Here is a 16,592-nt window from a genome sequence, read left to right as displayed (position 1 = left end):
GAACTGCCATTTGACCCAGTAATGCCACTTCTAGGAATATATCCCAAGAAAACAGAAACACCAATCAGAAAGGTTATATGCACCCCTATGTTCATAGCAGCACAATTTACAATAGCTAAGATTTGGACACAGCCTAAATGCCCATCATCAGATGAGTGGATTAGAAAACTGTGGTACATCTACTCAAGGGAATACTATGCTGCTATAAAAAAGAAGGAATTCTTACCATTTTCAACAACATGGATGGATCTGGAGAGCATTATGCTAAGTGAAATAAGTCAGTCAGTGAAAGATAAATACCACATGATCTCACTCATTTTTGGATAATAAAGAACATTACAAACTGTTGAACAAAAATAGACAGAGGCAAAGAAGTATCAAACAGACTGTCAAACTACAGCAGGAAGGTAGGGGAGGGTTGTGGAGGTAAGAGATCAACTGAAGGACTTGTATGCATGCATATAAGTACAACCAACAGACGTAAGACACTGAGGTCGGGGGGACGAGGGTAAGTGCCAGGGGGGTAGGGGAGGCCAGGGGGGAGGACAGTGGGGAGGAAAGAGACGTATTTACTACTATTTGTAATACCTTAAACAATAAAAATTTTTAAAAGTATGAATGAATGAGGAAAAACACACATATTGTTAGAGGCAAAGGGGCTCTAATACAATCATACCATATTTTAGATGGGGAAAGCAAGGCTCAGAGAGGTTAAGTCACTTGCCCTAGATTAAGCAACTAATAATCCATAAAAGATTCAGAACTCTAGTTCAGGTCTCCTCTGTACATCCTCTAAAACATACTACCACTTGTACAAACATTTTTAAAAGCATGTTCCTCAACTCCATGTGGTTTCCTAAGCATTCAACCTCTCTGATTTAATTCCTTAATTGAAAGCTATTCCTTATACATGCAAAGCCAATTAGCCCATTAGAATGAAAGCTCTGTGAGGACGGGAAATTTTTCCTGTTTCATTCATTGCAAGGTGACTGGCAGTTAGAAGGTTCTCAGTAAATGTTTGCTGAATAAATGCATATATATTATTTCCTTTCCAGTTATGAGCAAATTCTTCATAGATGGTGAATGTTAAAACAGTTTATACTAACACTCAAATGGTAAAATACTTCATTAAAATTGCTCAGGGAAATAGTACTCCCTTTCCCCGCCCTTTCTTCTTTCCTTCACCTTCATCACTAAAGCAGGAAAACAACAGTATCTATTTCATAGAATTGGTATAAGGATATAGAGAGTTAATAGAGACAAATACTTAGTATTGTGCTTAATATGTAGTTAAATCCAATAAATTAAAGTTATTAGTATGAATATGATTTCTTCTAATCAATCAATGAATATGGGCCAACATAATTAGGAGCTGGAAGAAGCTAAAGATTGAATACATAATTCTCTATGTGCTTCAAAGTTTGTAAATTCTGAGGTTTATGAGTTACAGAAAGCATCTGGCATGTCATAGATGCTCGTATGTATGTTTTTCCTAGAATTTTTCTTATGAAATTAATGGAGGTAAGAGAAGACATAATTATCCTTGAGATGGATATATGATAACTATTTCTCAAACATTGCTATATCGTTCACAAAAGATTACCTCTCCACAAGTTCTTGTCCATTCCAGCAAAGAGTATCGTTTTCGGCCACAGGGCTGTGGCTGCAGATGTAGCCAGGCAAAGCACTATAGAAACTGATGAACGATTTCAGCTTCTGAATTAGTTCCCTGAAATAAAAACAAAACATCTGTTCATAACAGGCAAGTAAACCCAGTATGAGAAAAGTTTAATTTCCTTATCAGCATGACAGAAAGGCTCTACCAGGCTGGTTAGAGCAATAAATGAGTTTTAAAGACATTCTTGGCTAAAGGGCCACAACTTTGTTTTTTGCAAAAATCAATGTCTGTGTGTGTGTGTGTGTGTGTGTGTGTGTGAGAGAGAGAGAGAGAGAGAGAGAGAGAGAGAGAGAACACACATAAATACCCAACCAAATTACCAAATTTCTGGCCTATTTTCTTATTACTGATATACATGGACACACAACATAAAACATTACAGATTGGAGAAATGTGGATATGCTTATAGAGGAGTATTAAAATATCTATGCAATACATAGCCTGTGGTAAACAAAAATAAAACACTTTTTATTTTCTAAAGTGATATTCCTGGTAGAAAGGAAATTAAAGAGTGCTTCATATCCAAGTCTATCTTAAGTCTCTACAAAGTTTTTGGAGACTCTGCCAAGGAATTTGATGGCAGTGGACTAATTATTCAATTCTGTCTCCAGGCTAAGAATGGATTCCTCTGATACATAGGTCTCTGGAGGAGCCATAGGTCTGAATCCCATTTGGACATTGGTGGGAGTCCTAAGTCCAGAAAAGCCTTTTGGGGATTGTTCTCAAATCTGTCTAAAAGTGGGAGACTGGTAGAAATTATTTTCTTATAACTAATGCCATTTTCCATTTTATTACCATGAAACATTTCATTTCAACTAATAATATAAAAGACAGAGAGCTTATAATAATCAGCATATCTTCAAAAAGGCTCGGATTACAGTAAAGGCAGGGTGATGGACAGAATAACTTAAGAAAGGTTATTGAGACATATATAACTCCTGATACCCCAAGAGTTGCTTCCTGCTATGCTCAAACCCCTCACAGCTAACTCCTGGTGGCTGAGCTCCATCAGTTTCCAAAGTGAAGAGGCTCAATACAGGGCTCTGAAAATAAAAGTCAACATTATAGCTTCTCACAGAGGAAAAAGATGTGTTTAATTAATGCTAATAGGAGAGATGCTCTGTTTTACAAGGTAATAATACAGTCCCCAAGAGTGGAAACTGAAAGACTAAAGGCTGAGGCTGAGTAATTCTCCCCTCTCCATGAGGTAATGGAATATGGCCATTAGTCTATAAGAAGCAATGGTTCACTCTTTAATGAAAGAGTTTCCCTTAGGCCTCCTCCTACCTCCAAACTCTCTCACTAAACATAGCACATGGCAAGAAAAATTGAACTCATAGAAAAGCCTTCCAATTTGACTTCCCTAGAAGTTAAAAAACAACAACACTCTGAACATCTCCCAGTCCCCTAACTCTTGACTTTTTTTTTTTTTTTGGTAATGATAAAGATCACCAAAAAATTGGTGAGTGTTCAAAGAGAGTCTATCTCAATGTTAAGAGGATGAGGGGCTATGATAAATGTAAGACCTCACACTTTAGTATGGAAGGTTATTAATTGATGGGATCAAGATAAATGTCAAAAAAACCCACAAAGAATGTGAATAATGTAACCATAGTCTAGGTCATCAAATTCTAGAACTCAGGAGAACCTTTTTGAAAGTTAAACAAGGTAACTTGGGAAAATAAAAGGCCATCCTACTTTATAGGGTACTCATTATCATCACAGAACATACAGGATGGACCTGGGAAGATGTGTGTGTGTGTGTGTGTGTGTGTGTGTGTGTGTGTGTGTGTGTGTTTAAAGATTTTTTTTATTGATTTTTAGAGAGAAAGGAAGGGAGAGGGAGAAAGAGAGAAACACTGATGTGAGAGTGAAACATCAATTGGCTGCCTCTTGCATGACCCCTTACTGGGGGTCGAGTCCACAACCTGGGCGTGTGCTCTGACCAGGAATCGAACATGACCTATGACCTCTTGGTGCATTTGTCGATGCTCAACCCCTGAGCAACACCAGCTGGGCTATAACCTTTTCTTTTTGACAGACTTGTTCACTGAGTTCTTTTTTATTCTTAGTGTATATTATTCCCATTAGAACCTGCTTAGAATCAAAAGTGAATTTTATTAGGAAAAACCTAAGAATAATGAGATAAATGCCAGTTCTCAAATAATTCCTAGAGCCTATGGGATGAGACAGTACCCACCTTTGGGAGAACAAAGAGCAGGGTACCAGCACTTCTAGCAAACTGGCCAATGCTTTTGAGTCCTCAAGTACAGTATTACATGCAGGCCATTCCTTCATGCAAAACCTTCTAACACTGTGAGAAAATAAACCTTGGTTTCCAAAAGAAAATTTGATTTTTGAAAATAAATCCAGAAATACTATTTTGCAAGGTAGAAGAAAGACTTTCAAAACTGTTGGAGAATTAATGAGCTTTACAAAAGAGTGACGACAACAGGTGGGTAATAATGTCCTCTGATACCATAGCCAGAAAGCAGCAGAGAGTGACAGGGGTATTACCTCCTACTGAGTTTACTGAGCTTCTCTCATTTCTCCTCTTCATTGTCATTCTTTCTTAAACTTGTTCTGGCATGGGAATTAAGTGTATTTTATTTTTATATTTTCTTAAATGATGCTTTCTATTGCCATGCTTACAATTTTTAAAGGAGATCAGTTGAATATTTCTATTTCTCTTTTAAAAGAAAGATAGCTGAAACTATCTTTCTTTAAATTAAGTGACATGCTAATTACCCATATATGCCTCAGTCAAGATTTCTTTTCTTTGTGCTAGTAACCCATGACAGACTACAAAAAATCTTCACCCATGAACTAAGGCAGTCTGCTCAACTAAATTGTCTCTAGAAAAAAAGACAGAAATTTGGACAATTAGTTGCCCGTGGTGGGAAAAATAATTTGATTGAAGGTCATGCTCTTTGATTCCAATTCCACTTTATTCTAATACATACATACCAAACAAACTGTTTGACATATAAATAGTGGGGCCCATGGATATCACTTAGGACAAACCAAACACTTGCTTACAGCAGTCTGCTCAGGAAAAAAGTCTCTTCATAGAGGTTTCCATTCAATGTGTTAAATGTGGAACTAAAGGACAGGGCCCCTTTGCATTCATGAACCATTTTGAAATATTGCAGCTGGGTGCACATGATCTTCCCTTGAGGGCTCTCACCCTCCTCAAGAGGAGAGTTCCCATCTTGGGTTGTGGGGGAAGGTATTTCCTTTGCATTCTTGCAATGATTTGCTTGGGCAGGCATCAAAGCAGCACTAATTGGAAATCACTAAAAGTAAAACTAGCCTTTCATCCCAAAGTGCAGATCCTGAACACTTCTCCTTTATCATTAAGGTTATTTTTCTCTCAATATAAAGTAATATGCGATCATTATTCTTTAAAAAAATTGAAGATACAGAAAAGCACATAAACTAAAATAGTTATAATTAAAATGATGCAGGGTCATGCTTAATGCTGCTGCAAAGAAACCTTCACAGTCTGACCCCAAACTATAATTTTCTACCATTCCAAAGATTAGCCAATACTTTTTTCTCACACTGTTCCCTTTGACAGGATCACCTTTTCTCTCCTCTGTCTGTTGAAATTCTACTAGTTCTTCAAGACCCAGCTCAAAAGTCATCTTTTACAAGAAGCCTTTCTTGACTCTCACAGGAGAGCTGCTAACTTCCCCATCTATGATGCTGCTATATTTTTGTGCATAACTATTTTTGGCACTTCCTCCTAATGTATGAAAAGTATTTATTTGTGTGTATGTTTGCCTAACTAGGCTAGGAGGAGCTCCTCCTATTCATCACAGCCTAATCCTTACACAATGCTTGGCATATAGATGATGTTGACAAATGTTGAAAGAAGTAGAGTCCAATTTAGGGCAGAATGACTTGTACCAGACCCAAAACTCATTGATTCACTCAGGACATACTTGGTTGTTTTGTTCAGAGGGTGGAAGTCACCACTGAACTTACAAAGCTGCCTATCCAAACCAGAGCAATAATCTGAGAGGGAGTGGGAGTCAGCATTGATTTGGACCGGGGAGCTGAGATCAGCTTTTGTTCATTTCTTTCTAGGTCATTTACTAGTGTCACCTAATCTATTGCCCCTATAGACCAAATCAGAGGGAAAAGGGAGGAGGAGGAGTGCAGGAAGGAGAAGGCTAGAACACACAGATGTAATTTCACAAGGGTGGAGGGACTGTGTGATTTTTTCACAGGTCAGCAGTTGGGCCAGAAGTTTGGTATATACATGCAGGATGGACTATTCAACTACAGATTTGGGGTTTCAGGAAGGGAAAGATATTGCTTATGTATTCTACCAAACTTTATAGAGGATATACAAATGACAAGGAAAACAGATCATAAAGGAAATGGTGAAAGAGACATTCAAAAGGGCAAAGAAGGAAGAGACTGACATCTGAGATGTGCTGAAAATATTAGAGTTGGAAAAGGTTACGAAAATCTCATTTCTACTGTCCTATCCTCATCGTTTTAAATCTGATGATATTTTCAATATTGATACCTTAAAATGATATTGGGTCCCATACACAGGCCACCAGATGAATATCAAATCACCCTTAAATTCAACTAAGTTATTTCTAAGATTAGTTGTGTGTTGCACACTACCCAGCTGGGGGCAGACAAAACAAACAGATGACTTCTGAATGCTACCAAAGGAATCCTGCATTTCTTTGTGTGCTGTTATTTTTAATAAGGCAATGGGCTTTTCAACTCATAATCAGACTAAGACAGTTTGCTCACAACCTCCACAGACTGAATGCTACAATAGGGTTCCTTTCCAATTATTATATTTTTAACCATAGAGGTTGGAGTTTGAGCATGGGTGTGAGGGGTGCTGGCAGCACATACATTGTACTGAACAGTGTAAAATGCTGTGCAGAACATATTGAGAAATTTACAAATGTACTTACACTGCCAAAACAAGCCCTCCAATAACATCAGATTGCAGGGGGCAGTGCATTTAGCCAGAGATCATCTTAATCTCCAATTCTTTTCTTTCCCTAAGAGGTTTTACAATGCCTATTTGAGGGAGTTATATGAAATTGGACACTCTCTTGCTGTTTTGTTTTCTTATTCTGCCAGAGAATTCAGAAAGAATGGCTCTCACAACAGACTCTAAGGACTCACTTTACTAAAAAGATGAGAAGCATCATGGGTCAGGCTCATGTTTCCAACATCCAAAGGAGCCCTGCCTGACTACCAATTACTCAAGTCTGCAGGCTTTGGAATTTTTCTTATTATCCTTTCTTTTCTTTTGGGGTAACAATAAGTTCAAAAATAAATATAAACAAAATGCCAAATCTGGGTGCACAGCCAAGAACCAATTTATCAATTTCTTTTTCCCTAGAGGTATCAACACCCTCAGAGTCTTCTCTTTCCCTCCACAGAGCCCAAGATAAAAGGCATGGCAGCAGGGCCTTGCTGAACCTCCTACTTACTCAAAAAAGTGTCCAAGTAATTTCAAAATGGGACTGCTAGAGTGTTTACGTTGAAAAAGTTCTGCATAAGATTCTGTTATAAATCCATATACCACCTCCTCCATGAAGTCTTCACCAGAACTCCCTGGGCAGAGAGGTTTTCTCTTTTCTAATTGGCTGCTTCTATATACTCTGGACATTCTTTTGCACTTACAAAACTGTTTTGGAATTATTTGTTATTTAAGTCCATTTCCACATTACACGGATTTGGAAAGCAGGGACTGTGTCTTGATTTTTAGTGCCCAGTATATCTTCTGACACATAATAGGTGTTTTCTAAAATTCTGCTGAGTTGAATACAAAGTATATTGCACTTAGAATTTATATTTTATTTATATGTAATTAATATATAATATTATATAAATTACTTGTTTCAGTCTGATATGCAAGGGATTTCTACCAGTTAAAGATCAATGACAGGTTAATTCCTCATTGGTTTGGGCAAAGAGTGAAAGCAATGGTGAATAATGGACAAAGGACTGTCAGGAGTTAAAAAAAAAAAACAACTGGAGAAATGGTCTAATTTTGCCTTCCCAGAAAAACAAAAACTTCACAGAGAACCTTCATGCCATAGGGAAATGGTTCTCAAATATTTTGGTGCCAGGAACCTGCGGTGTTTTTTAAATATGTTCACACATTCTTTGATACTATTCCCTTCAAGAGGCAGAGTTTAATTTCCCTCCCCCTTGAATGTAAAGTAGAATTTGTGACTCACTTTTAACAAATAAAGCATGTTAGAATTGAGAGTATGTCACTTCCCAGATTAGGTCATTAAAAACAACAGCTTTCTCCTTGCTGTCTTCCATGGATCACTTATTCTGGGGAAGTTGGAGGCCATGTGGTAAAGATACACATGAGGTCCATGTGGTGAGGAACTAAAAGCTTCCTTCCAACAACCAGCACTAACTTGCTAAAGGTGTAAGTAAGCCACATTGAAAGTAGATCCTCCAGCCTCAGTTAATGCTTCAGATGACTGCTAGCCCCAAGCAACATCTTGATTGAAATTTCCTTAGAGACTGAGAACCACCAAGCTAAGCAGTTCCCAAATTCCTGACAGAGACTGTGAGATAATGAATGTTTGTCATTTTAAATCACTTTTTGGGGATAATTTGTTGTACAGCACTAGATAACTAATACAGCCCCTTAACACTCTTAAAAATTGTTGAGGACTCCAAAGACCTTTTGTCTATGTGATATATATCTATTGATATTTGCTGCTTTAGAAATTAAAACTCAGAAAAAACTTAAATTTTTATTATTGTTTTTAAACTAATAATAATGAGCCATTATATGTTAACATAAATAACATTTTTATGAAAAAGCAAGAAAAGTGATATTGTTTTTGCATTTTTGCAAAATATCTTTACTGCCTCTCATAATAGGAGACAGATAAGTTCTCCATTGGCTTCTGAATTTAATCAGCTGCAATATGTTCTTTTGATTAAAGTATATGAACAAAAGCCAGCTTCATATAGATATGTAGTTATCAAAAGGCTGATTACACAGACCTCCTGAAAGGGTCTTTGGGACTCCTTGGGTCCTTGAATTATATTTGAAAACTCCTGCCACAGGGAAACTAGGAATCCATTAGCTTGAAAGTCAACAAAAGAGAAGAAAATGGAACTTCCTGATATCCTTCTTTGGAGGACTATCTCTCAAGCTACCTTACTGTCTTCTCTCACTCTAAACTGTATCATATATGACTAGAAATTGCCATTTCAAAACCTTCTGTAGTAACTGGATATGAATAAAATAATTTAGCCCATATCTGAGATGTTATTTATTTCATCTCTGAAATTTCCATCTGTAAGCAAATGTCTCCCAATGTCCCTGAAGTCATCAGGGAGCAGATCTTAAGCCAGTGGTGTATTGGCTGTATTACTTTTGGGGAAGGCAATTCTCTTAGATTTGTGTTGGGCTTCCTATCAAATTTCTACCCCTTATTTGTGAACATGAAACAAGAATTGGGAAGGAGGAGATCTAGATGTAGGGAGGAGGAATGAAGAGAATAATAAAGTCTTTAATTGAGTTCCTTAACTGTTATCTTAATAAATAGGAACAGGATCTTTCATTTTATGATTCTTAAAATAATGTGTAGTGTGCAGTATGTGTATATACATGAGTGTGTCTTGCCATTTTCTCTTTGGTAAACTCATCCTGGACTCTGCTAATAAAGGGAAAAGCCAGAAACAAAGCCATGGAATTGTGAGACCAAATCATAAGCAAAAATGTTTTATCAATAAAGATCTTGGGTCCATTCCACCCTGCATTGCTATATTGATATTTACATATGGTCATTTTACATTTAAATATAGCTTGGATCTAATACAATATCTTTTTTATTTAAATACTGACAGATGATAGAATGTAATTAACCAAAAACTCTACTCAGGAGGACTAAATAACATGTATTTAAGAAGCTTCACTCAAATGGTTTTTGGACCTTAAAACACAATTGCTAACTGTATGCTCAATAGAGGGGGGAGGGAACTCACCTTCTTCTGCCGGATAGGGTTTCTTCACGTTCCACATGAGCAACTTTTAATACCTTCTTCTCAATAAACAGATCTTCAGGATAATAAGCAGATCTATACTGACGTTGTTGAGAATGGGCACATAACTTTCCAATCTGAAAAAAAAGCAATATAATTATATGACACTTTCACAGATATGATAGTAGAAACAAATTCTGTAATGCACTTCAATTTTTCCACAATTTTTTTAAAGAGCAGAATTAAGCTATTACTGGTGTCAAAAAAGGTGGTATGTTTTTAAGGGGAAGAACCATCTATGGAAAAGAATGTTGAAGACTGGGAGTGGAGGCACTCTAAGTGTAGCCTATTCAGATATTTTTCTAAGCTAAAAAATGTGTGTTTTATTTTCCCTATAGTGAAGTGCACATTTGAGAGGACCCTCTACATAGGGCTTATGCCACTGATACCTTTTAATAGCACTTGGTATTTATACATATGAAGAAGTTCACAAGTGGGCATTGCAAAATTTAGGTAGAAATAGTGCAGAAGATGAGGGGGTATATGAGAGATGTGTAAAATAGTCAGTTATAGAAGAGCAGCCTCCCATGCACAGAGTGCTCCCCATTATTATGAGCATCCTATATAATAAAGAGGTAATATGCAAATTGACTGTCATGCCCTCACAAGATGGCTGCCTACAACCAGGCTGGCAGGGTGGTTAGAGAGGGATGACCAAACGACTGAGCAAGCAGGTTGCATGGGGCAACCAGGTGAGGGATGACAAAACGATTGAACAGCAGGCTACATGGGGCAACCAGGCCAGCAGAGTGGGGCAGTTGGGGGCAACCAGGTCAGCAGGAGGGGCAGTTTGGGATGACCAGGATGGCAGGGGGGGCAGTTAGGGGCAACCAGGCCAGCAGAGGGGTGCAGTTGGGGGTGGTCTAGGCTGGCAGGGGGGGGCAGTAAGAGGAGACCAAGTCAGTGGGGGAGCAATTAGGGGCGACCAGGCAGGCGGGGGGGGGGCAGTTGGGAACAATTAGGCTGACAGGGGGCAGTGAGGGGCAACTAGGCCAGCATGGGGGCAGTTGGGGGCAACCTGGTCAGCAGGGGGGGCAATTAGGGGTGACCAGGCTGGCAGGGGGGGCAGTTGGGGACGACCTGGCTAGCAGCGGGAGGCAGTTAGGGGTGACCAGGCAGGCGGGGGGTGCAGTTGGGGGCAACCAGGCCAGTGGGGGGGGCAGTTGGGGGCAATTAGGCTGGCAGGGGGGGCAGTGAGGGGTGACTAGGCCGGCGGGGGGCAATTGGGGGTGACCAGGCCAGCAGGGGGGCAGTAAGGGGTGACCAGGCCAACTGAGGGGGCAGTTAGGAGTGACCAGGCCAGCAGCAGGGGGCAGTTAGGAGTGACCAGGCCAGCAGCAGGGGGCAGTTAGGAGTGACCAGGCTGGCAGGGGGGGCAGTTAGGGGCAACCAGGCAGGCAGGCAGGTGAGCAATTAGGATCCAGAAATCCAGGATTGTGAGAGGGATCGGACCTAAACCGGCAGTTGGACATCCCCCAAGGGGTCCCAGATTGGGGAGGGTGCAGGCTGGGCTGAGGGGACCCCCCCCCCCCGTGCAAAAGTTTTGTGCACTGGGCCTCTAGTTTTGTTATAAGACCTAAGCTAGGGCATTCTTAAAAATGTCAATATAGTTTCTCATCTGGCTTTCCTATAAATGCACAAGGGAAGGAAGAAGGCAAGCCAACAAATCAATAGCCAGGATCATCGGCTATGAATCACATATAATTGCAAAAGCCTAGTATTGAGAGTATTAAAGACTATAGGTGCTTAAGGAAGTCTATCTTCTTTCCTCTCTTGCTCTTTAATCCCTCCTGCTGTACCTAACTCCTTCCCTTTCTTCCTCCTTCCCTCTATCTATTCATTTGTTCATTCAAAAATACTTATTGGATGCCACCCTCTAAAGCTTAGCTCTTTTACACTCATACAGCAATAATAGAAAAATGGCATCAGCTTTCTTATCTTAATTCTAAATGATTTGGTTAAATTATTTGTAGATTTTTTATATTTTCACTTTCAGAGAGGAGCCTAAATGAACTTCTATATGAAGAAGTATAAATGTTACCATATGTCTCCCTGTGCCAGATACTATTCTAAATGTTATCATTCCCATTTTATAGGTGAGGAAATTGAGGCCCAGGGAGGTCAAGTAACTTGCCTAAGGCAAATGGGTGGTAGATTCAATCTGACTTTAAACCTATTTGTTGGACTTCAAACCTTATGCAATATCACCTCCAGTGTGAGAGGCAAATTCCAAGTCCTCTAAAACATAGCCCAGGTGAATGTATAGATTGTACACTTTAGGAAAAATATTAGAAATACCTTGTGACGACAGGGATTATATCTTTGTCTCTCTGTACCTCCATAGAATTCAGACTAGATTTTATACACTGGCTGGCACTCAATAATGGTGAATTAATTGAAGTGAATGGAAGAAAACTTTTCATATCAAGACTAGCAAACCATTCTACTGATGGAAAATCACACTTCTGGATTTCTCATGATGGTCACAATATTTACTAAATTATTTACCTATTTATAAAAGCATAAATGGCATTTAGTTTGTATAGCTTGGGAAAGTTTTCCATATACAAATAAATTATTGAATTAAAAAAATCTAAAATCAGTACTAGCATAGCCTCAATTTATGAAAGACAGCATCTCTAGTCTAATATTCATACTAGCTATTCTTAATAGTTTATCTTAATGGGAATTAAACAAAAGTTGCAGACACTTTAAAATAAAATTGACCCTGGAACAACACAAGTTTGAACTTGGGTCCACTTATATGTGGATTTATTTTTTAGTAAATACATACAGGACTGTAAATGTATTTTCCATTCCTTATGATTTTCTTAATAACATTTTCCTCTAGCTTCCTTTACTGTAAGAATACAATAAAATATATACTAGTATATAACGTACAAAATATGTGTTAATTGACTGTTTATGTTATTGGTAAGACTTTCACTCTACAGTAGGCTACTAGTAGTTTAGTTTTTGGGGAGTCAAAAGTTATACATAGCCCGGCCAGTGTGTCTCAGTGGTTGAGCTTTGACCCATGAACCAAGAGATCACTGTTTGATTCCCAGCCAGGGCACATGCCCAGGTTTTGGGCTTGATCCCCAGTAGAGGGTGTGCAGGAAGCAGCCAATTAATGATTCTCTCTCATCATTGATGTTACTATCTCTCTCTTCCTCTTCCTTTCTCTCTCTGAAATCAATAAAAACATATTAAAATATTAAAAAAGTTATACAAAGATTTTTCAACTGTATGAGGGAAGGTCAGTGCCCCAACCCCACATAATTCAATGGTCAACTGTATTCCATTTGGCTTTGGAATGTACTGTATGATACTGAATTTTTCACATGTGTTTATGTAATGTTATTTGACTGGGGCTAATATTGTTTCAAATGAAGGATCTACATTCTCTGAGTTTGCCCTAACTGGTACCAGTCTAGTAGGGTGCTTTAGGCTAGGGGGCTGCCTGGTTGTACTGCGGAGTTATGTTCCAATCACTTCCAAAGCAATAATGCAAGATAAAAATAACTTAGATATTCCATAAATATCTATACTTCAACATTATACATCAACATGAAAGTCTATTCCACCAGGTTCAAAATGTTCTTAGTCATCACATTCAGGAGCACAGGACACATTCTCTTGACCAGCATCTGGTCCAAATCTAGCACCTGAAATCAAAATCTTCCACAGTAACTTGTCTACTTGCAACTCACAGTTGTGAAATCTTCCTTCCCATTGAATGTATGTCCTTTTTTATCAGTCAATATTAATTGGGCCATAGCAACTCCTTAAAGTTTTGAAACCCTCCCTCTACTGGAAAGGGGTGCAGCTGAGGCAAAAGTAGGGAAGTTAGGAAGAAATGAGAATGTGGACACTCTGCAGTTTGACCTGTCTTTCTAAGTAACCCAATGTGGCATATGGAGCTGAGTTCCCAAAGCTCTGTGTAGGGTAAGGGGCAAACAATGGCACCCTGCTCACACGCCCACTTCCCTATATGAAATCTGAAATGTGCCACATCTTATCAGACAGGCTGTACTGGTATTTCTTTCCACAAATCTACCATGAAGAAAATTATTCTCATATACAAAGAATGTGTCAAATGTAGCCCCCCTTTGGGCCCTCCTCTCACATCTTTCACCTCCACACTGTGAGCTTTAGGTGAATATTATGATCTTATTTTGAGAAGTAGACATGAAAAGGAAATCTAATTTACAAAGACATACAGTGTTCATATTAAGGAGGTCCTTTCATCTTCACACTTGGGAAAAATCAGACTATGCTTGGAGAGCTGAGTATTAATCTACAGTTGCTTGTTGAAGAAACCAGCCTTCCAAGTAACATTTTAGAAATCAGTATGTTTTCTGTTCAAGTTCTTAAATAAGGACTTTCAAGTTCTTAAATAAGAAGCGATATCCAATTTCCTTTCACTGACTAATGTACCTAGTCAAGGATGCTGTTACCTTTAAATTTAGTTAGTTGAAGTGAATTTATTGGACAGGTGAGTGTCTCTATCAATAGACTTGGAATAGAACACCTTTCTGTTTTCCATGAACTGTGATTTCTAATGATGCCTTTATTCACGTGCCACAACCTGTGGTAGGAAAAGCAATAGTGCTATGAAGTGTTATGACACTCGAAACACAAAAAGGCAGGGCTTCTGACAGTATCCAGGCCAGCAGGTCATTCTAGTAACCTTAGCACCATTATTTTTTAATCAGGCTCCAGAAGTACTGGCTTTGTACATACACAAGGGGAATACACTGTTGGGGCCCAGCAAGGTATAGTGAAGAGCTCGGTAGAATGAATATCAAGAGAACTGACCTGCAACCCTACTTCTTCCTCTCACCCATAACAGGTTTTTGTTTTGTTTGTTTTCCATGATACATGATTTATGTATTATATTTTGTGCCCACACTCAAAAGACAAATCATCTTCCTTTACCATATATTTGACTCCCTTTATTCTAGTGGAGTGATTGAAATGTAGCCTGCCAGGTAAGAATCAATAAACCATACTAATGTACTGATACCAAGTGGTGTGGGAGACGTGTCTTCTCAAGTAGGTCCTCATTGCTGCCTGCAGGATGACCCCAAACCATGGTTCCGGAAGTTAGATTCTTGCATTGGCTACAAAATCTGTAATTCCTACAATCAAACCCAGATTTAGTCTGATATCTGGACTGAGTATATTCTTTATAATTTCCTCCCAAATGGGAAGATTCCAGATTAATCCTATGGCTACAAAAAGGCACCGGGTTTAAGCCTTTAGCTTGATAGCCTAAAAGATATGAAAATGGAGATGGGAGGGTGAACCCTAACCGATTTATTTTTCTCTTGATTTAAAAAACCGATGCATGAAAGGCTTAACATTTTCTTTCTCAAAAATATATAAAAGGCATGTATGTGTATTTTAACTTGTATGGCCCATAATAGAAGAAGAAGGAGGTGGATGGAGGGGAGAAGCAGAAGCAGAGAGGGAAACGTTCCCATTAGTGAGTCTGTGGCACAAGAAAAACCATGAACACATCATATTGCCCTCGAAAATCTGACAGCTTTTGAAAGAAAAGATGACTCTCCCACTGAACTTTACTCAGTAATCAGCACAACTCCTTCCCTCTGACGAACTGCACCTGAGGCCACCAAGACTTGAGGGCCTCTAGAGGGCTTTTTCAGTTATCTATCTATCTATCTATCTATCTATCTATCTATCTATATATATATATATATATATAAAAGCCCAAGTGACCATCTGACCATTCGACCGTTCTCCTGGTAGCTATGATGTGCAATGACCACCAGGGGGCAGACACTCTGACCAGTGGAGGAGGGAGCCCAATTCTTCACAGAATCAGCCATGGGTTAGGTTGCTGCTGGGGCATTGTTGCCCCAAATCTGCTTCACCTGCACTCCAGACCCAGAGAGGTGCCTCAGCCTGGCCTGTGGGGATTGGCCGAATCCAGCTCTCCAATATCCCATGAGGGGTCCCAGATTGCGAGAGGGCACAGGACAGGCCAAGGGACCCCACCAGTGCATGAATCTGTGTACCAGGCCTCTAGTCTATAATAATAAAAGTGTAATATGCTAATTAGACCGGATAGCTGAACGACCTTCTAGACATCATTCCGGACATCCTTCTGGATGAAGCTGCGGCAGTGGGGGCAAGGCAGCGGGGGCCAAGGAAGAGGTGGTTAGGGGCGATCAGGCAGGCAGGTGAGTGGTTAGGGGCAATCAGGCAGGCATGCGAGCAGTTTGGGGTGATCAGGCAGATAGGTGAGCAGTTAGGGGATTTAGGGGTGATCAGGCAGGCAGGTGAGCGGTTTGGGGTGATCAGGCAGGCATGCGAGCAGTTTGGGGTGATCACGCAGGCATGCGAGCAGTTAGGGGCAATCAGGCAGACAGGTGAGCAGTTAGGAGAGTTAGGGGTGATCAGGCAGGCAGGCGAGTGGTTATGAGCAATCAGGCAGGCAGGCAGAGTGGTTAGGGGCGATCATGCAGGAAGGCAGGCAAGTGGTTAGGAGCCAGCAGTCCCAGATTGCAAGAGGGTGCATGCTGGGCTGAGAGACACCCCCCACCCTCTGCATGAATTTTGTTCACCGGGCCTCTAGTATTAATTATATAACTTTCCTACTGGAATCCAACTGATTACTATGGTCCCAAGGTGTGCTTTTCTGAGAACTGTTGTAAAATAATTTGTATATATTTAATCTTTGATCATTGATAGATTAATCAGAAACCTGAAAAATTAAAAGTAAACTTTCTGTACAGTTTTGCATTTTAAATATCAATTCTGATCCTCTGATCCATTCTGGAGGAATAGATGTGTTAGGTACAGGAGTGTGGTAGAATGG

At 39.6% G+C, this 16,592-nt stretch overlaps 1 protein-coding gene across 1 annotated transcript in view; it reads right to left on the bottom strand.

The window, feature by feature from the left end:
• GPC3 (glypican 3) overlaps window positions 1-16,592 on the bottom strand; it is a 503,173-nt gene that overhangs the window by 177,619 nt on the left and 308,962 nt on the right. Inside the window, exons 4-5 of the mRNA XM_079765304.1 lie at window positions 9,689-9,822; window positions 1,604-1,729 (exon numbers count right to left, since the gene is read on the bottom strand). Of these exons, the coding sequence (XP_079621430.1) occupies window positions 1,604-1,729; window positions 9,689-9,822 (260 nt within the window). The remainder of the gene's footprint in view (window positions 1-1,603; window positions 1,730-9,688; window positions 9,823-16,592) is intronic.

This window comes from Cnephaeus nilssonii, assembly GCF_951640355.1.
Source record: "Cnephaeus nilssonii genome assembly, chromosome: X".
Classification (NCBI taxonomy): Eukaryota; Metazoa; Chordata; class Mammalia; order Chiroptera; family Vespertilionidae; genus Cnephaeus; species Cnephaeus nilssonii.
The sequence above is the reverse complement of the archived record's forward strand: the minus strand, read 5'-3'. Positions and strand labels throughout refer to the sequence as shown.